The sequence below is a fragment of the Arvicola amphibius genome, chromosome 4, assembly GCF_903992535.2.
Source record: "Arvicola amphibius chromosome 4, mArvAmp1.2, whole genome shotgun sequence".
NCBI lineage: Eukaryota > Metazoa > Chordata > Mammalia > Rodentia > Cricetidae > Arvicola > Arvicola amphibius.
This window is the reverse complement of record NC_052050.1, coordinates 20,469,164-20,489,721: the sequence shown is the minus strand read 5'-3', so window position 1 is coordinate 20,489,721 and position 20,558 is coordinate 20,469,164. Positions and strand designations below refer to the sequence as shown.

The 20,558-nt window shown below is 49.5% G+C and overlaps 2 protein-coding genes across 3 annotated transcripts in view; one reads left to right on the top strand and one right to left on the bottom strand.

Moving 5' to 3' along the window:
* Positions 1 to 2,303, bottom strand: part of Retreg3 (reticulophagy regulator family member 3) — a 28,240-nt gene extending 25,937 nt beyond the window's left edge. Inside the window, exon 1 of the mRNA XM_038326455.2 lies at positions 1,969 to 2,303. Coding sequence (XP_038182383.1) covers positions 1,969 to 2,207 — 239 coding nt within the window. The 5' untranslated portion in view covers positions 2,208 to 2,303. The remainder of the gene's footprint in view (positions 1 to 1,968) is intronic.
* Positions 1,208 to 8,304, top strand: LOC119812087 (tubulin gamma-1 chain). Of its 2 annotated transcripts, none has more exons than XM_038326457.1 (11): positions 1,208 to 1,569; positions 2,942 to 3,054; positions 3,252 to 3,419; positions 4,932 to 5,000; positions 5,648 to 5,727; positions 6,141 to 6,267; positions 6,446 to 6,532; positions 6,633 to 6,782; positions 7,190 to 7,342; positions 7,421 to 7,582; positions 7,933 to 8,304. In XM_038326457.1, exons 1-11 carry the CDS (start codon positions 1,491 to 1,493, stop codon positions 8,128 to 8,130), a joined length of 1,386 nt encoding a protein of 461 aa, XP_038182385.1. In that variant the 5' UTR covers positions 1,208 to 1,490; the 3' UTR covers positions 8,131 to 8,304. The 2 variants fall into 2 exon arrangements, with proteins under 2 accessions (XP_038182385.1, XP_038182386.1); XM_038326458.1 differs by lacking the exon at positions 1,208 to 1,569 and adding an exon at positions 2,505 to 2,640.
* The last annotated feature ends 12,254 nt before the right edge of the window (positions 8,305 to 20,558 follow it).

Genomic DNA, 20,558 nt, shown 5'->3' with positions numbered 1-20,558 from the left:
ACAGCACACAAGAGGGGTTCTAAGAAAGATTCTAAACACAGACTTAGCTTAAGTAAACACTACCAGGGTTCAGGCACAGCATGGTGGCCAATGTCAATAGCCTAGCCTTCAGGAGGTAAAAGCAGGAAGATCAGGAGTTCAAGGCTTGCCTAGTGTATACAGGACCAAAAAAGATTACACTGTTGGAGACCAGCAAACACGGATGCAGTTTAAAAAAATGTTGCAGCCGGGTGGTGGTGGCATATGCCTTTAATCCCAGCACTCAGGAGGCAGAGGCAGGCGGATCTCTGAGTTCGAGGCCAGCCTGGTCTACAAGAGCTAGTTCCAGGACAGGCTCTAGAAACTACAGGGAAACCCTGTCTCGAAAAACCAAAAAAAAAAAAAAAAAAAAAAAAAAAAAAAAAAAAAAAAAAAAAAAAAAAAAAAAAAAAAGTTGCAGTGCTGGAGAGACAGCACAATGGCTAAGAGCACACAGTGCTCTGCCAGAAGTTCTGTGTCCCAGCACCCACAATCACCTGTAACTCTAGCTCCAGAGGGATCCAATGCCTCTTACCTTCATAGGCACCTGTACTTGCTGCCAATACTCCCCCCCACACACTCTCTCTCTCTCACACACACACACAGAGATAATTAAAATAACAAATGTAAATCCTTAAAAACACGTTCCATGAGTCAGGCACAGCGGTGCACTTCTTTAATTCCGGCATTGGTCTACAGAGAGTGGTCCAGGCTAGCTTAGGGCTATATGGTGAGGCCCTGACTCCTTTTTTAAAAGGGGCTCTTTTTGTGCTGTCCCTGACGTACACCTCAACCTCACATTCTACAAACCGGTTTAATGTAGCCCGATTCCTTTTCCCTGGGAGTTCTGCCTGATAAACACTAACAATGAGGAGGGGGGCTGATATCTGAAGCCAAGAAAGAAATAGATGACATGGGCCTGAAGCGTAGCTCCACTGCTAGAGCACTTGCTCAGCATGCACAAGGTCCTGGGTTCGAGCCCCAGCCCCTAACACACACACACACACACACACACACACACCCCACTTTGCTTTCTCAGACTTACTTAGGATAGTCTCATCTCACGTAGCTCTAGAGGCCTCAGTAATGTGTCAGTTAATTCCCTTGGAATTTGATCAGTACTTTGGTTATTAATAAACCCAAACCGTGCTTGGAAGACTCTATGAAGCCCGAAGTCCGCCTAGGAGGTTTTACTGTCCCAGAGAATGAAACAAACAGATACTTAAAACGCAGTGTCTCTTGTGCGGCTAGAGAGAACTCCCAGCTCCCAGACATCTTCAAACCCCGTGATTGTAATCCACGGCTAAGGATGCCTTCCTAACTCCTCGGAAGATAGATCTTAAGTGGCTCTGAAAAGGGTGACATCTCATCGTTTCCTAGTCCTTCTTAAAACTTCTAATTCTCTTCAGGCTGAAGCTTCAAACCGACTTCACCAACTTGACTAGGTGAGACGGTATCTAACATGCTAATTCATGCTAACCGGCTCAAGCTCGTTTTTCTCCTCACACCCATGGATACCTTTCTACAAGACCTTCTGCCTCTCCTCCCACGGTAAGTTAAAATCTCTGGAAACCACACTGGGGCAGGCAAAAGAAACCTAAGAGATAGTCTCAAAGTGAACTAGCTTTCCCTAGCCAGCAAGAGGGACCCCGGCTCACTGCGAGCGAATCAAGATGTGACCAGAAGCTCCTGGAGAGTGTGCGGGGCGAGGGTGCCGGCGCGGGGAAAGCAGGGAAGACGGGGGAAAAAAAAAAACCCTGTGAGGATCCGGGGTGCCAAAGCCTGGAGGCGGGCGGAAGAGGGGCAAGTGAAGCATCATTAGGCGAGAACGAGAAGCAGCCAGGGCGGCGAAAGGAAACGGGGCAGGGCAGGCGAGAGGTAGACCCCTAGAGCAAACTGACGAATCCGCGCCTTGTAGGGGCTAGCCAGGGTCCCGTCCCGGTTTCTCACCAGAACGCCGCGTTCAGCCCCAGGCAGCACAGGGCGCTCCTGGCCGGCCGCTCCCACACCAGGGCTGCCTGCACCCGGCTCAGCAGAGGCTCGTAGGGCCCCAGCACCTCCACCAGGGCCCGCTGCGCCGCCTCAACTTGCTGGTCGCGCTCCCAGGAGCCGGACGTAGCTCGGCGGCCACTGAAAGCCACCCCTGAAGCTGCGCCCGGGGCGGCAGCCACCCCTTCGGCCTCCTCCATCGCCCCTCCGGCAGCCACAACATCCGGGGCCACGGCCCGGCAGTCACAATAACACCGACTGCGCAGGAGCGCGATCTGGCTGCGGAGGGGCGGGGGGTAAGGCCGAATCGACCCATGCGCGCGCATGCGTACAAACGCTAGCGCGCAGCACAGCGTCAAAATAATTTCCCGGCGGGGCGCGCGATCAGCAATCGCGCACGCGCAAGATGCACGCCTGAAGCCCAATGAATGAGGAAATTCCTTGCGCAGAGCTTAGTTCTCATTGGAGCGGAGAAAGTTCAGGGGTGGAGCGGGTTGTTTGGCGCCTGCGTCTTGCGGCGAGCGCGCTAGCGGTCGGCGGCGCTGCTGGCGGGAGAGGCTGCTAACGCCTATGTCTGAGGAGCGATGCCGAGGGAGATCATCACCCTACAGTTGGGCCAGTGCGGCAATCAGAGTGAGCAAACCTCCAGACCCTCCGCGGGTCCCTTAGATTCAATGGGCCCTCGCAACGAGATCCTAGATTCTGTCTGTTTTCATCTGTCCTTCCCAGAATCGTACTCCCGCCTCCCCCAAAAAGGCGATCCCGACCCTGTACCCAAAGCCAAAGGGCCTTCGCCTGTCCAGTCGCTGGGCTAGACACTAGGGAGTCGTAAGGTTAAATTTCTGATCCCTAGACCCATGCGTTCCGTCTGCGCTACTTGGAACCTACCCAGACCCCGTATTCTTTTTCTTCCCCGCCCGCCTCCCTCTCTTAGTTGGGTTCGAGTTCTGGAAACAGCTGTGTGCTGAGCATGGCATCAGCCCCGAGGGCATCGTGGAGGAGTTCGCCACCGAAGGCACTGATCGCAAGGACGTCTTTTTCTACCAGGTGCCCACCACATGACTTGATCAGGACCCTAGGGACATGAAGGGAAGGGCAGTGACCTGGTGCTGGGAAACTCACTGGGCAGGATGGGACCAGAATGGCTGTCTTAAGAAGGGAGGGGCCTGCAGGAGCCAGAGTTGGGAGGAGGCAGGACTTGACCCAGCCAGGCTCACTGGCCCATCCTGGCTTCCCTTTGGCAGGCAGATGATGAGCACTACATCCCCCGGGCTGTGCTGCTGGACCTGGAGCCCCGGGTGATCCATTCCATCCTCAACTCCTCCTATGCCAAGCTGTACAACCCAGAAAACATCTACCTGTCTGAGCACGGAGGAGGAGCTGGCAACAACTGGGCTAGTGGATTCTCCCAGGTCATTTGCTGTTCCCCCGAAAGGCTCTCAACTCACTGGGTGGGCACAGACCCTGTGATGAAACTGTCTCCAGATGAAACTGGGTCAGAGAGTAAGAGTCCCGGAGCAAGACAGACACGGCTTTAGGAGCTAACTAGAGCGCTAAGAACCCATTCTAGCTAGTGCTGGGTCGCCAGTCATTCTAAGTACTTTATACGTTAGCTTCATAAACCTCTGAATAATCCTAGAAGTAAGTACTATGGGTCTGTGGTCTTTTATGTCCTTTTTCATACTCAAATAGCTCTGAGACCAAAAGATATTTCAAACTCTGCTTAGCAAAATCAACACTCAAAGGAGATAGGCTATGTTGATGTTTCCGTTCAGCTTACTGTCATGACTTGTACCTTTCCCTGCGTTCATTAGCCTATTTGATAATGCACCTCAGACCTCTATGGTTGTATTTGCGTCATTTTTCTTGGTGGTTCCAGGTCAGAACCTAAGGCCTTACATATACTAGACAGAACCACTGAGCTATAAATCCCCAGCTTTGACATGGTCTTTTTGCTTAATGTTAACTTATTTACTTGTTTTGTTTTGTTTTGTTTTTTGAGACAGGGTTTCTCTGTGTAGCCGTAGCTGTCCTGGAACTCTAATTGTAGATCAGGCTGCTCTTGAACTCAGATCCACCTGCCTCTGCCTCCCAAGTGCTGGGATTAAAGGCATGTGCCACCACCTGGGTAATAGTGTTTTATATACGTATACATAAAACTACCTTTCAGAAACCTAAAATATTGGGGGCTGGAGAGATGGCTCAGCGGTTAAGAGCATTGTGTGCTCTTCCAAAGGACCCAAGTTCGATTCCCAGCAACCACATGGTGGCTCACAACCATCTGTAATGAGGTCCGGTGTCCTCTTCTAGCCTGCAGGCATACAAGGAGGCTGAACACTGTGTACATAATAAATAAATATTTTTAAAAAACCTAAAATATTTTGATTTCTAAAAATACCTGGCCTCTCAAATTTTAAATAATGGACTGTGGACTGTCTTTTACCTTCCTACTACAAATGAGGAAACTGAGATAAATCTTCCCAAAGTCACATAACTAGGTAGAAATGCGATCGTGTAGTAGACGTGGGTGGGGCATAGCGCTCATTTAGTAGATCACTGACTGTATGTATGAAGCCTGGGCTTCAGTCCTTAGCAGTTGCATCAAACTGGGCAAACTGGTGCATAGTAGAGGTAGAGGCAAGGGGATCAGGATATCAAGGTTATCCTCGGCTAAATACAGTCTGATGCCAGCCTGGGCTACATGAAATCCTCTTTAAATTGTCGAGCCATTCCTAGACCAAGAAAGGTCCTGGGCTCACTCTCCAGGAATGAAAAGCTGTATGTGAACAGATCGTGTGGATTGGGAGGCAAAGTACTTGCTAGTAAAGCACGGTAGCTGTGGTCCAAATAAGAATCGAGGGTGGCTGTCATGAAGTCAGTCCTTGTCTCATGCTCTGTCCCATCTCACCCTTCTCCTTGTCCAGGGAGAAAAAATCCACGAGGACATTTTTGACATCATAGATCGGGAGGCGGATGGCAGTGACAGCCTAGAGGTTAGTATCCCGGGATGTCGGTGGAGTTGGATAGGTGGAGGCTTGGCCACACCATTTAGAAATCAACCTATTAGGGGCCATTGAGATGGTTGAGCAGGTAGCAGTGCTTGTGTTCAAGCTTGACAAACTGAGTTTGATCCCTAAAATACATAACAGAAGGAGATGACAGACTCTAAAAAATTGTCCTCTGGTCTCTACACAAACACGGTGGCACACTCATGCACAATAATTATAATAATTTTTATTAAAGCTGCCAGTTAGGTATGAGACCCATTCATTTATCCTTTGCATTAGACAGAAGCCACTGGGCCTTATTGAAGACGGGCAGAATCTCCTAGGCAGGGAGGGGACTTGGGAAGACAAGAGTCTAGGACTTTGTGGGATATGTCTAGCTTGAAACCCTGCCACAGAAGACTAGCTAGAGAGATGGCTCAGTGGTTAAGAGCACTTGCTGCTCTTGTAGAGGACCTAGGTTTGGTTCCTAACACCCACATTGTGGCTCACACTCGTCTATAATTCCAGTTCTAGGAGACCTGATGCCCTCTTCGGGCTCACGCATGTGAGCACATGTATATGCATACGTGCAGGCAGGCACATTAAATTCTGTCACTAAACACCTGGGCACTTACAGCCTCTTTCCTTTGCAGGGCTTCGTGCTGTGCCATTCCATTGCTGGGGGGACAGGCTCTGGTCTGGGCTCCTACCTCTTGGAACGTCTGAATGACAGGTAAGCCTGTGTTTGGGGGAACTACGTGAAGATAGGGCCTTTATTTTGTTTCCTAAGGCACTTGGGGCTCAGTAGACATAGCTCCCTATTGGCTGGAGCAGTAAAGACCCCTTCCATTCCCTCTTACTGTGAGGAAAGCCAAGTTACCCTGGAGAAACCCAATGAAACTCCCAGAGGTCAGAGTCTGGGATGTAAGCCACTTTGAATGTGCAAGGAATCTGTCCAGGTTGGGAACCTAGGATTTTATAGTGTCTCTTCCCTTGTCATTGTGGGGTTTTCTCTTTTCAAAGCTTAAACCCAGCATTTCTATGGCTGCGGTCCCATCCGAATTTCACTATCGCAGACAAATGCTTTTAGACGTGTTGTGAAGGTTGATGTTCTCCTAATCTTTAGTCTTCTCCCAACGCCACCAGGTACCCCAAGAAACTAGTGCAGACGTACTCGGTGTTCCCCAACCAGGACGAGATGAGCGACGTGGTGGTGCAGCCCTACAACTCCCTCCTCACCCTAAAGCGGCTGACCCAGAATGCAGACTGTGTGGTGAGTTCTGGATTCTCCTTCCTACTCCCACCTTCCTGTCTGTATCTATTTGCATTTGAGCCCTCTTGTGGCTCAGCTTATAAGAGTCCCTTGTAAATGAGGGTTTCTGGCTACTAGACTGAAGGCTGGACTCGGGCCCTGTCTCCATAAATTCCCAACCCTTTGCTATCCCTCCTAGGTGGTGCTGGATAACACAGCCTTGAACCTGATCGCCACAGACCGCCTGCACATCCAGAACCCATCCTTCTCCCAGATCAACCAGCTGGTGAGTCCCACTTCTGGAATGGAAGCCCTCTACGAGAGGGTCCTCAGAGAAGGGATGTTCCACTCCATCCCATCCCATAATATTGTATCTCTGTTCCCAGGTGTCCACCATCATGTCTGCCAGCACCACCACCCTGCGCTACCCTGGCTACATGAACAATGACCTCATCGGCCTCATCGCCTCTCTCATTCCCACCCCTCGGCTCCACTTCCTCATGACTGGCTATACACCCCTCACCACGGACCAGTCAGTAAGAGCTCCCGCAGTGTCCCAGGACTGTGGCCTTCCCCCTGCTGTGCCATGAGCTGCCCTTTGAGCTCTTCTGCACCCCACTTCCCCAGGTTCTGTTGTCAGGGACTGACACCATGCCACTTGCTTGCTGCCATCTCCACTTTGCACAGCCTCTGCTCCTGCAGGAGCAGTGCTGGCTGGGATCTGCTTCTGCTCATGCACAAGGGCATGGGTTTGCTGAGCCGAGAGCCAAGACTCTAACCCCATGGCAGACATTCAGCACAAACCTGACCTAAAGACATTCCCCAGAGACCAAGCCACCTCCAAACTATGGGGACATAGTATACTCTTCTCTGTCCATCCATGCATCTCTGGGTCGCTCCCTGACTGCTCACATTGTCCCTGCAACCCCCCACCTTCCCTCAGGTAGCCAGTGTGAGGAAGACAACGGTCCTGGATGTCATGAGGCGGCTGCTACAGCCCAAGAACGTGATGGTGTCCACAGGCCGGGATCGCCAGACCAACCACTGCTACATCGCCATCCTCAATATCATCCAGGGAGAGGTGGACCCCACCCAGGTAAGGGAGGCCCCATCACCCTACCCTCTGGTCCAGATCATAGAGGAGAAGCAGCCCCCACCACTCTGCCCACCCTAGGTCCACAAGAGTCTGCAGAGGATCCGGGAAAGGAAGTTGGCCAACTTCATCCCCTGGGGCCCAGCCAGCATCCAGGTGGCCCTGTCACGGAAGTCCCCCTACCTGCCATCAGCCCACCGGGTCAGCGGACTCATGATGGCCAACCACACCAGTATCTCCTCGGTGAGCAGGCTCCTGTTGTCTGTGTGTTAGCAAGGAGCAAACCCAGGGCTTCAGGAATGGCAGGCAATGCTGCCACCTGGGAGCCACACCCCTGGCTCCTGGCGGCTCTGTTCCACTGTGTACTGTCATCAGCTTTCCCAGTCTGTCCCTAGTTAGTGTCCTGACCTGGATGCCATTCTGAAGCTCTCCTTCTCCCCAGCTGTGTAAACTGCCTGCGCTTTGCCTGCTTGCATCCCTGCCTCCCCTGCTCTGGCATCTGTTTGAGGGGATAACCCAGACTCGGTTCCCTGGCTCTAGGGCTGTACTGTCCCTTGATTTCCTTGTGACTTCTGCTGTCTTCATACCCTAAGCTCTTTGAACGGACCTGCCGCCAGTTTGACAAGCTGCGGAAAAGGGAGGCTTTCATGGAGCAGTTCCGTAAGGAGGACATCTTCAAGGACAATTTTGACGAGATGGACACATCTAGGGAGATTGTGCAGCAGCTGATTGACGAGTACCATGCGGCCACCCGGCCAGATTACATTTCCTGGGGCACCCAGGAGCAATGAGTCCCCGGGACAGGGACCCTCATCTGCCTTACTGGTCGGCCCAGGCCCTGCCTAGCTGACCACGCCTCAGAACACAGATCAGGGACCTCATAAATACTCATGTACACACATACATGCACTGTCTGTTGGCCTGGGGATGGGTTACTTCTTCTCTGAGAGTATTTATCTTTAATAAAGCACTGGATGGAAATCAAGTCACTTGTCTCTGAACTCAGGCTTTGGAGCTGGGGACAGACGTGCCTGTCTTTCCTTCATCTCTGACGGTTTTCTCCCACACTTCACACTTCTGACATCTTCAACTCTGGGCAGAAGCCTCCTCTGGCTTTGCCTTTAGCCCAGAGGACACTGGTGGCTCTGGACCCTGCTTGATTCCTTCCCACAATGAAAGGACACACAGATAGGATCTTTTCTCTGTCGCCCTCTGGCCCCACTTCCCCCTCCCTGTAGCAGGTGACCATTCCTGTGCTTCCACATTTCCACACTGAGTGTCCTGCTGGTGACAACAGCATGCCTGGGGCCACCACTGCCTACTCCTAGGTCCTAACCAGGCAGCCAGCCTAAGTGCCTTTCCCCTTCTGACCAGCAGGGCAGTGCTGGAGAGCTTGTCCCAGAGAGCCCGGACTAGAGTGTAAGAACAGCAGGAGACCAGGTCCAAGGCCTGGACTAAGCAGACCTGAAAGTGGTTCCAGAGCTAACATCTGTAATCCTGGTCTTAATTAGTCTTCATTTACGTAAAGTTTTTATTACATTTAATCCTACTGTATGTGATTGTGGGTATGTGTGAGCCTTGGGGTAAGTGTGGAAGTCAGACAACTTGGGAGAATAGATTCTCTCCTGCCGTGTGGTTCCCAGGGAATAGAACTCGGGTTGTCAGGCTCAGGGGACAAGCGACTTTGCCTGCCAAGCCGTCTCACCACCCCACTGTCTTCTTTTTAAATGTATTTGTTTTTAGTTTAGATGTTAGGGTGTTTTTCCTGCATGTATGTGTGTGCACCACTTGCTTATAGGGCTGTAGAAGCCAGAAGAGGGTGTCAGGTCGCCTGGAACTAGAGTTACAGACAGCTGTGGGTTGTGTTAGTGCTGGGAATTGAACCCGGGTCCCCTGGAAGAGTGCCCAGTGTGCTTTAACTGCTAAGGTGTCTCTCCAGCACCCTCCAGTTTTTAAAAGGCCAGTGGGGGAAAGATATACAATAGTGAATTTATGGCTCTAAATCCTTGGGACCCAAAGGGCAAAGTGGTTCTCTAGATTGTGCGAAACTGTCGGGGGCCCCTAACCCTATAGCCACAGGTAAGAGCTGCAGTGACCATGACCGTCATGCATCGAGCACATGGCTTTGTTTCATCCTCGTTACAAACCCATGAAGTGGTGGATCTCATTGCCAGTCTCTGTATAAACGAAAAAAACAGCAAAGTAGATTCCCGAGTCACCCAGCTAAGCGCCCAAAGGCAGCAGAGTAGAAACAAGCTCTGATGTGATTGGCATGTGTTTGTCTATTTTTAACTAATTGGAAATGTGGTTTGAACAAAAATCGCCACCATAGACTCATAGGGAGTACTATTTTTAGTCAGCCTTGGAGGACATGTAAGAGGGGTGGCCTTTGAGGTTTCAGAAGCCCAAGCTAGGTCTCATGGCACACTGCCTCTTCATGCTGCCTGCGAATCCCGATGTAAAATCTCAGCTACCTCTCCAGCACCATGTCTGCCTGTGTGCCACCATGCTTCTCGGCTTAGTGATAATGGACTAAACCTCTGAACCGGAAGTCAACTCCGATTCAATGTTTTCCTCTGTTAGAGCTGACATGGTCATGGTGTCGTCTCTGCACAGCAACAGAACACTAAGACAGGCAAGCAAACCATTTTTTAAGATGTATTTATTATATTTCTGCATGTGTATGTGCATGCTAAGTGTGTGCCTGGTTACCCACAAAGGTCAGAAGAAGGCACTGGATCCTGTGGAACTGAGTCCCATATGCCTACGTGCCACTATGTGGGTGCTGGGAACTGAACCCAGGTCTTCTGCAAGAGGAAGCAGTTTTAGCCACCAGACCCTCTTGCCTTTTTTTTTTTTTTTTAGATTATGTGACACTACCCCAAGCTGGCCTTAGACTTGCTCTGCTCGCCCAGCCTCTGCCTCTGCCTCTGTCTCTAGTGCTACCAACCTTGCTGGTGCACACACACACACACACACACACACACACACACACGCACGCACGCACGCACACACCAATTTGTGTGAAGCTGAGGAGCAAGCTCAGGGTCTGTGTGATCACCGCTGTGATGCTGAGCTGTGCTCCTAGCCCATTGTCCATCTCTACCCATTGGCTCTGTGCCTACTTTGTATCTTCCAGGTTTAGTATAAAATCTGCTCACATCCTGGGGGCTTCTGGAGCTATGAGATAAGTCCATGGTTTAAAGGATGTGGGGACCTTGAATACTTAGGTAAAGAAAGCACATTTGATCTCAGTCTTGAAAATATTGGCTTTAACTGGATTTGGATCCAACTGCTCAGTATACTGAGGCTACTGAAGGGAAGTGGTCTGCAGGCCCACATCCAGGCCACAAACAGCACCTAAGCCCGCCTTTGTCAAATCCAGTTAAGGTGAATATAGAGTCCCAGGCTTGTGCTAGGTATGGTGACACATGCCTTTAATCCCAGCACTCAGAAGGCAGCAGCAAGTGAATCTCTGAGTCTGAGATCAGCTAGGTCTACAAAAGGAGTTCCAGGACAGCCAGGTCATCACAAAGAAAACCTATCTCAAAAATAAATAAATAAATATATAAGAAAAGGAAAGAGAGTTGGGTTGCACAGCAGTGTGTTCCCAGCCCGCAGACATGACTAAATTCCCTAGCAGGGACAAGTGACTCTGCAAAGATGCCACCTTCCCTGACTGCTGAGTACCAGGTGTTAGGAGCATGGACAGACACTTGAACACCAGCCTCAGCCAGGCCCCTCCCCCAAGGCTATTTCCAGATCACCCAACACCCCAGACAGGGCAGCCCCTCCCAGTTCTTGGCCAGCAGCAAACCCCAAACTGTGTCAACCAGAGGGCAGTGCAGAGGCCAGGTGGAAAGAGAGAGGCCTCTGGGACTCGGGCAGCAGGTGGTACTGGTAGTGAGAAACCCTTGTGGTCAGCGATACTGCAAGACACAGATCTCAGAGTCCTGGCTGGAGGACAAGGGTTGCTGTGAAAAGGCTGTGGGAAAGAGAGAGAGAGAGAGAGAGAGAGAGAGAGAGAGAGAGAGAGAGAGAGAGAGAGAGGACTGCCCAAGCTTAGACCAGGAATATCTTTAACCAAACGACAGGAGAAAGTTAGTCACAGAAAGGTGATGTTCTCAGAAGACTCCCCAGGGGATGGGGTGATATAACTCCAGGGCTCTGGACCGTGGGTGAGACAGAGCAGTGGGGCAGGAAGCCCATATCCAAAAATAGACCTGCAGACACGAATCTGGAGCACAGGGACAGTAACTCTGGAGAATGTGTTGAGGTTAGGTCAAGAGGTGACAAGCAGAAATGGTGGTAAGGGTGAGCATCGCCAGTGGACAAGGAGGTGATGGGTTAGTTAGTCCATTGGGCCTCATCCAGGGTCTCCACCAGACACAAGCATTCTCAGTCTCCCTAGAAAGCGGCGCTCCTCCTCCATGGAGAGTCAGTCCAAATCCAAAAGACAACAATCCCTCTAGCAATGGCCACCTCCAATCCTCCTCCCCTTCATATTCCCTCTGCAGTAGGTTAAACAAGGAAGTGTTCCAAAAAAAAAGTAAGAAAAGCATTTAAGACTGGTGCTCCAGGAGCTGGAGAGATGGCTCAGGGGCTAAGAGCAGTTGTTCTTACAGAGCTCCTGGGTTCGGTTTCCAGCACCCACATGGCCGTTCACACCATCTGTAACTCCAGTTCCAGAGGACCTGATACCCTCTGACCTGTTCTTCTGACCTCCTCATGCACCAGGCACGCGCGCGGGCACACACATATACCCAGGACAACACTCTCACACATAAATAAGTCCTTAAAAAAGAAAGGGCCGGGCAGCGGTGGCACACGCCTTTAGTCCCAGCACTCGGAAGGCAGAGGCAGGCGGATCTCTGTGAGTGTAAGGTCAGCCTGGTCTACAGAGCGAGTTCCAGGATGGGCAGGGAGGGCTACGTAGAGAAACCCTGTGTCCAGAACACCAGAACAACAACAACAGCAGCAGAAAGAAACTGAAGGGCTGGCCAGAGTTTAACACATAAACACTTTTATGAACATAACGTCTTTCTGGGCCCTTGGTGTGTGTCTCCCTGTAATCTGTCCCCTTGCTAGTCTCTCTCCCTCTGTGTCTCAGTGTCCCTCGGCATCCTCCTTTCGTTAAGACTTCTAACAATGAAGGAGACAGCATACAATTCTGCTGTGCCTTCTGGAGATTCACAGTGTGCCAGCAAGGTGTACAACTAAACTAACACTTTTGGTTTTTTCAATACAGGGTTTCTCTGTGTAGCTTTGATGCCTGTCCTGGAACTCATCCTGTAGACCAGGCTGGCCTCGAACTCACAGAGATCTGCCTGCTTCTGCTTCCCAAGTGCTGGAATTAAAGACGCATGCCACCACCGCCTGGCACAACTAAGTAACTCCTAATAGCTTGTCTGTCTGTCTGTTTTTTAGTTTTCTGAGACAGGGTTTCTCTGTGTAGCCTGGCTGTCCTGAAACGTGTTCTATAGAGGAGGCTGGCCTCGAACTGAGAGCTCTGCTTGACTCTGCCTCCCGAGTGCTGGGTTAAAGACATGTACCACCACATCCGTTGATAGTTTTTACTCTATGTGTATTGCCTAGAGAATATGTGGTTTTAAAAATTATCTTCATTGTCTTTTAAATTATGTACATATATGCATCTCTATATGGATATATGTTTTCAAGTGAGTGCTGGTACCCACAGAATCCAGAAGATGGTGCCGGATCCCTTGGAACTGGAGTACAAGTGGTTGGGACCAGTCAGACTTAGGTGTTTGGACTGGACTCAGATCATCTGGCCTTCCAGTAACTGCTCTTAACTTCTGGGCCATATCCACAGCCTTTTTTTTTCTTTTCTTTTTTAAAACATCCTAATTTTAAAAAGAAAGGAAGCAAGTTCTTGCTGTGGAAGCCTGACAACCTGAATCCTGCCACCCACAGTGGAAGGAGAAAACCAACTCCCAAACTAACTTTCACACGTACCAAGACAAAGTGTTCTTTTTTCTCACACACACATACACACACAAAACACACACATGTGCACACACATTAATAATAAGCCAAAAAGTAAGTATTAAAAACATATTTAAGGGCTGGTGAGATGGCTCAGTGGTTAAGAGCACTAAATGCTCCTCCAGAGGACCCAGGTTCAATTCCAACCAACCACAAGGTGGCTCACAGCCATCTGTAATGAGACCTGGCGCCCCCTTCTGGCTTGTGGGCACACATGGAAGGAATGCTGTACACATAATAAATAAATATTTAAAAAAAAACGAAAAAATATCTATTAAAAAAGGCAATAAAAGCTGGAACTTGGTTGCAGGGTTAAGCTTCATAAGGGACCCCACCTAAGGGATCTCAGTTTTACTGGGAGAGGGAGAGTGTAGGATTACTGCCCTTTGTCTGGGGACCCTCACCCAGCATGGTGCCCTTACACAGGCTCTAATCATCTGGGCCTTTAGGAAGGATATTTGTCATCTATCAGCAGAAGGAAATAGGCACAGGAAGATAAGGAACTTCCTTGAGTTCACACACTGGTGGCTGAAACACTGTGGACCTCAGAACTTCTGTCTCTAAATCGTGACACCCCGCTGATCCAGTGTCTAGAAAAACTTATGAGCATTTGGTCAGCACTAAAGATGAAGGTTCCTGAGCTGGGAGTAGGCGTGCGGGAGCCTGTGCTTTGTGATCGCTCAGTTCGTCTGGAGCTGCCTCGGAGAATCCTGTGCTGGAATGTTCCCTAGACTCATGTTTTGGACACATGGTTGACAGCTTGTGACACTCTGTGTGTGTGTGTGTGTGTGTGTCTTAGCGTTTTGCCTGTATGTATGGCTGTGCTGCACATGTGTGCCTGGTGCCCATGGAGATCAGACACACACAAATAAAAATATTTTTAGAAGATTTATCCTCTTGGGATCTCAAATCAATACTAACGATTCCTGGTAGCAAAAATTAAGGACACCTCTTAACAGATAAGAAAGCAGAAGAATGAAAGGCCAGATTTAAATCTTATTAAAACTTTTATTCCATTTATTTATTGTGTGTGAGTACATGGGTACCATATGAAAGGTCAGAGGATAACCCCGAGGAGTTGGGGTTTTTCTCTCCTTCTACCATGCAGGTCCCAGGGATTGAATTTAGGCAGTCAGACAGCATGTCCTTTCTGTGCCATCTCCCTGGGCCAAAAGCTTCATTTTATCTTTCCCTAATTGTTCCCCAAAGACATAAAAGCCTGCAGAACAACTGAGAACAAAAGTTATCCAATCAGTTCAGGCATTGTGGGATACCTACAGTCCTAGCTATAGCTGTGGAGAAGCTGACACAAGAGGATGGTTTAGGTCCGTGGTGTTCTCTCTCTCTCTCTCTCTCTCTCTCTCTCTCTCTCTCTCTCTCTCTCTCTCTCTCTCTCTTTCTCTCTCTCTCTGTGTGTGTGTGTGTGTGTGTGCGCGTGTGCATGTGCGTGTGTATTGACTAGGAATCTCAGATGACAGCATGCTTGCCTGGTACACACAGATCTCTGGGCTCAGTCCCCAGAGCACATAAAACTGGGCAGGACTGCTTGTCTGCTGCCCTCACACTCGTTGAGAAGGTCAAAGTTCATGGTTATCTAAGGCCATATAGTGAGTTTAAAGCCAACCTGTGTCACACATCAGGACCTCATTTTAGGGAGGAGGAAAAAAAAGAGCTTGTCATGAAATCCATGAGGCGCTGCTGCCTGTCCCTTGTCCACTGAGCTCATGCCACCGGTACATACATTGTGACAAACTGAGCAACATCTGTCCTCCTAGTCTGACACAGCTGGTCCTCCTGCCCACACCAGTACACTCGCGTTAGTGGTTCCAGCCTAGACTGTATTCACTTTCCCTCAGCCCAACGGGTCCCCCGGCCACCCGGGTCACCCAGGAGAGTCCACTGCTCAATTTGTCAGCCTTGATGGCGGGTGGAGAGGACTCGCAGTCTGCCAGCACGCTGCTCTGTGTGTGCAGTCTCCTCTGCCTCTGTCCCTCACGCCCCCAACAGCAGAAGGAGCAGCAGGAAGTATGGGCACCTGCACGTTCTTGGAGCAGATTTTCTGGAATATATATTCTGGGAATTCTCCGCTGATCTCAGGGAGGTCACCACATGGCCACTGGCCAGATTCCTTTTTCTGGGTCACTTTGACCTCTTCAAAGGCCACAGCTACCAAGATTCTCCCACGCTGACATCCTCCTCCAACTCTACCTCAACTAAACCAAAAAGCCTTTCCATTCCGGCAGCAACCCGGGTTGCTCATCAAGCAGAGGGCCACTCCAGCCTTCCCCAACCTCTGCCCTAGAGGATGGTGGCAGTGCCCCTTTATTCAATGCATGGCAGCCTTCAGCTCAGTCACCTGTCCTCGAAGACAAGTGTGGTGATGTGTACCTCTAATCCTAGAACTCAGGAGGCAGCAGCAGGGCAGACAGTTCAAGATCAGCATGGGCTACATGAGACCCTGTTATAAAACAAAGAAAAAAATCAGTGGCCAGAAAATAATAGGTGAAGTTTCCAGAAAGAAGAAGTTCTTCCAGGCTAGCCTTTCCCAACTGTGAGAAGTCAAGTAGCTCCTTCCACAAACATGAATCTATTCCTTCAGGTAAAGACAGCCCCAAGAAGTTATCTAGAATGTTGTACACTATTACATGACATATTTTTAAGTGATTTAAAAATAACTTTTCTTTCTTTTTTTTTTTTTTTTTTGTTTTGAGACAGGGTTTCTCTGTGTAGGTCTGGCTGACTGGCTGCTCTGGAACTTGCTCTGTAGAGTCATGAACTCCCAGAGATCGGCCTATCTCTGCTTCCCAAGTGTTGGGATTAAAAGTGTGCACCACTAGAACCCGGTAGCTTTTATTTCTGTGGGGGGGAGGGGTATATCACATGCTGCCCAGCCTGGCCTCAAACTCTCTCCAGAACCACAAACGTAAATGCTTGCTCCTCTTGCCTTCCTCCTTCAGTGTGCTAGAATGACAAGGTGCCCCACTAAGAATACGTTTGTAGAATTGTTGTCTTTTGGTTTGGTTTGCGTTTTGTTTTTTCGAGACAGGGTTTCTCTGTGTGACTTTGGAGCCTGTCCTGGAACTCACTCTGAAAACCAGGCTGGCCTCAAACTCACAGAGAGCCAACTGCCTTTGCTTCTTAGTGCTGGGATTAAGAGCTGTTTTATTTTATGAACATATTGCCTGCATGTGTGTCTCTGCCCCACATTCCTGATGACCTCAGAGGTCAGAAGAGGGCACTCTGAAGTGCAACTGGAGTTAAGGACAGTTGTGATCTGCCATGTGGGTGCAAATAACAAGTACTCTTTACCACTGAGCCATCTCTCCAGTGCCAAGGCAATTTTTTATTTGTATTTGTTTGATACAGAATCTTACTCTACAGGCTAAACTGCCCTGGAAGTCACTTCATAACCCAGGCAGGTGTCTTATTCACTGCAATCCTCCTGCCTTAGCTTCTCAAATGCTGGGATTACAGATGCGAGTCACCGTACATCAGAAGGCAGCAGCATCCTCCTGCACGCAGCTGCATATTCCATATTTTAAATATGGAAAATATTTAAAGTAGTAATAAAATGCCATGCCTTTAATCCCAATTTGGGAGACAGAGGCAGGTGGATCACTGCAAATTCCCAGCCAGCTTGGTCTACAGAGAGAGTTCCAGGGCAGGCTTCAAGTACACAGAGAAAACTCTGTCTTGAAAAACAAAACAAAAAAGTAGGAATAAAGGTGGGCATCATGGCATAGCTGTAATTCTAGCACACAGGAGGCTGAGGCAGGAGGACTGCAAGTTTGAAACTAGCCAGGTACCTTTTTCTGTTTGGAACTTGGTTCAGTCGCCATCCTGAGCCTGGGAGGCCTTCAGCTGTGGATCAGTGAGGGTGGGCCGGCAGTGTTGTAGAACAGTGTCCTCCCAAATTGTAACATTCCATCCTCCAGGGCAGGGCCTTATGCTCAAAAGTAAACAACTCAAAGTAACTTCAGGAAGTTCCTGAAACTGACCAGGTTCTCTAGGACATTTTCCCCCAACCCCTAGTCAGACTAAACAATGAAAAGGAGAGTTCCCTCAGACGAGCAGTCAAACCAAAAAGAAAACTCTCAGGCCAGAGCAGCTGCCCTGAAGAGGCAGAGACCAGACTGAGCTGCCTGGAAGAAGGGGTTTTTGACCAACTGAGGCACAGGGAAAGGACCATCTCCAAGCAGGTGAGCTGCTTACAGGCTGAGCAGTGTGTTCCAGGTCCCCAGCGGTGTGAGCTGTCACCCATGCTGGGGTGATGATGCAGCTGTCTTTGAGTAACCCCTCACCCGTATTCCTGTCATCCAGGGGTTCTCCACCTTCCTGACACTGAGACCCTGTAATACAGTTCCTATGCTGTGGTGACCCCAGCCATCAAATTATTTTCATTGCTTCTTCCTAACTGTAATTGTGCTATTGCTGAGTCATACTATAAATATCTGTGTTTTCTGGGTGTCTTAGGAGACTCCTGTGAAGGATCCTTCAACCCCCAAAGGGTTTGCAACTCACAGGTTGAGAATTGCTGCATAAGTAACCCCAATTAAACTCATTGTTCTCCAAGTTGGACTTTGGTGTCACCCTGACTATTGTGTGCTCTATGGGCGCCCTGTCTGGGGTGAGTAGTTGTGCTAAATTCTGATCTCCACGTCTAGTACCTCAGTGCTGGGTTTACAGGTGTCCACCACCACACCCACCTTTTATTCAGAGCTAGGAATCAAACCCAGGCAATTGTTGTGCATTCTAGGCAGTCTATTTACTTCTTTTTTCGGGAGGAGGCAGGGTCTCCCACAGCATAGGCTGTCCTCAGACTTGTTATACAGATGATGATAGCGTTGACTTTTTCTTTGTGCTCTTACATCCCGAATGCAGAGATCACAGGGCTCAACCCCTGCCTCTCTTGTCTATTCAGTTGTTAGTAGTGTGTGTGTGTGTGTGTGTGTGTGTGTGTGTGTGTGTGTGCGACTGAAGCTGCGCCTGTGCCGTGGAGGAGGTCAGAGGACAGCTTTCAGGAGTGAAGCCTCTGCTTACCCTGGGAGTTCCAGGGACTGAACTCAGGTTGTCAGACATCAGAGTTGTCCCTCGGAGCACTGAGCCATCACCCAGCCTGCTCACCCTAGTCTTTGTTCGTTTTTCCAGATAGGGTCTCTCTGCACAGGCCTGGCTGCCCTGAAACTCACTCTGTAGACCAGGCTGGCCTCGAACTCAGAGATTTGCCTGCCTCTGTCTCCTAAATGCTGGGATAAAGGCGTGTGCTACTGCTGCCCAGCTACTACTGGTCTTAATCTCAATGGCTCTTCTATTTCCCAACAGTGCCACCCTGGGAACCAAACTTTTAAATGTTTGTGTCTTTAGGGGAGTATTTAAGGTGCAAACTGTAGCAGATCACATGTTCTTGCCAGCTTCCTGAGAGATGCCCTAGCCTTGTTCTGCCTCGGGATTTAACAAGTAAGAAAAACATCTACTGTGTGCTGTTTGCTTAAGCTGCTGTTAATTGGGCATTCTGTTGACTGCAGCTGAATGCATTCCTGCCTGGTAGAGTCATGGACTAGCTAGTAACAGAGGCAAAACTAACCCAGGTTTTCACCCTCACTGTCTGGAACCTTTCAAGGGCAGCCATGATTCTAAGTGTGGTCCCCTGCAGGAAGCATCCACACTTCTGGAAAGTTGACAGAATCACAGTGTTTTGGACTCTCTTTCCCCAGGAGCCTGAGCATGGGATTCAGCAACCAGGTATCAGGCCATGCAGGTGACAGCAGCACCTGAAGACTGAGAGGCACCTTCTCCAGTCGAGCTGGACACCGTGAGCTTCTTCATCAGCAGCGGAAGCATTGTCTAGCAGGGCATCCCGAGACTGCTGCGTCTCAGAGCCACTGCGGGCCTCCTCGCTCTGAACCAGAATCAGGAGATCTGTGGGGCATATGCGCACACACTGTGCCACTCAATTTTCTTTGTTTGTTTGTTCTGAGACAGGGTTTCTCCATGTAGCACTGGCTGCCCTGGAGCTTGCTCTATAGACCAGGCTGTCCTCGAACTCACAGAGATCCGCCTGCCTCTGCCTCCAGAGTGATAGGATTAAAGGCATGGACCACTACCACCAGGCTTCCCGCCTTTTCAATACAGTATTTTATAGTCTAGGCTAACCTCAAATTCACTTTGTTGCCAAGGATGACCTTGAACTCCTGCTACTTCTGCCCACTGTAGGGACTATAGACACTTTGCCCGACTATGAACATTTAAGAACTTGGTTTTGAGCCAGGAAGTGGTGGCACATGCCTTTAATCCCAGCACACAGGAAGTAGAGGCAGGCAGATCTCTGTGAGCTCAAGGTCAGCCCGGTCTACAAGAGCGAGTTCTAAGACAGCCAGGGCTGTGACTCAGAGAAACCCTGTCTTGAAAAAGAAATTGCTTTTGTTAAAAATTTTCTTTTATTTTTATGTGTCTGTTTGGTGCCTGCTGGTTCCAGAAGAGGACATTGGATTCTGCCAAACCAATCATGATGCATGATGCGGGTGCCAGGGACCAAACTCAGGTCCTCCACAGGAGCGGCGAGCTCTCAAAACCACGGAATCATTTCTCCAGCCCCTAAAAACTTATTTCTTTACCTTTTTTGTAATGTAGCAAAACCCAGATTGATGGCACATGATTGCCAAATCCACAAGTTGCCCTCTGATGTACACATGCACACCACGGCCTGTTCACCTACATACACACCAAATAAATAAAAGTCGTGGGGGGGTTGCATGCCTTTAATCTCAGCACTTGGGATCCCAGCGCTAATGAGACCAGCCTGATCTACAGAGTGAATTCCTGGACAGCCAGGGCTACACAGAGAAGCCTGTCTCAAAAAGCCAAAAGAAGGAAAGAGAAAAAAAGAAAGGTATTGGGGGGATGGTTAGCTGACCTTGCAGAGGACCCCAGTTCCTTCATGTCTCACAACTGCCTGTAACTCTAGCTCTAGACAATCTGACACCTTCTTTGCCAATGTATGTATCGGCACACATATGCACACAGATACATACATACATGTAGACACAGACAGTATGACATACACAAGTAAAAAAAATTTATTAAAAAAGAGAAAGAAAAACCAGCTAGACTTGGTGGTGCATGACTTTAATCCCAGCACTTGGGAAGCAGAGTCAGGGAGATCTCTGTGAGCTGGAGGCTAACCTGGTCTGCAGAGTGAATTCCAGGACAGCCA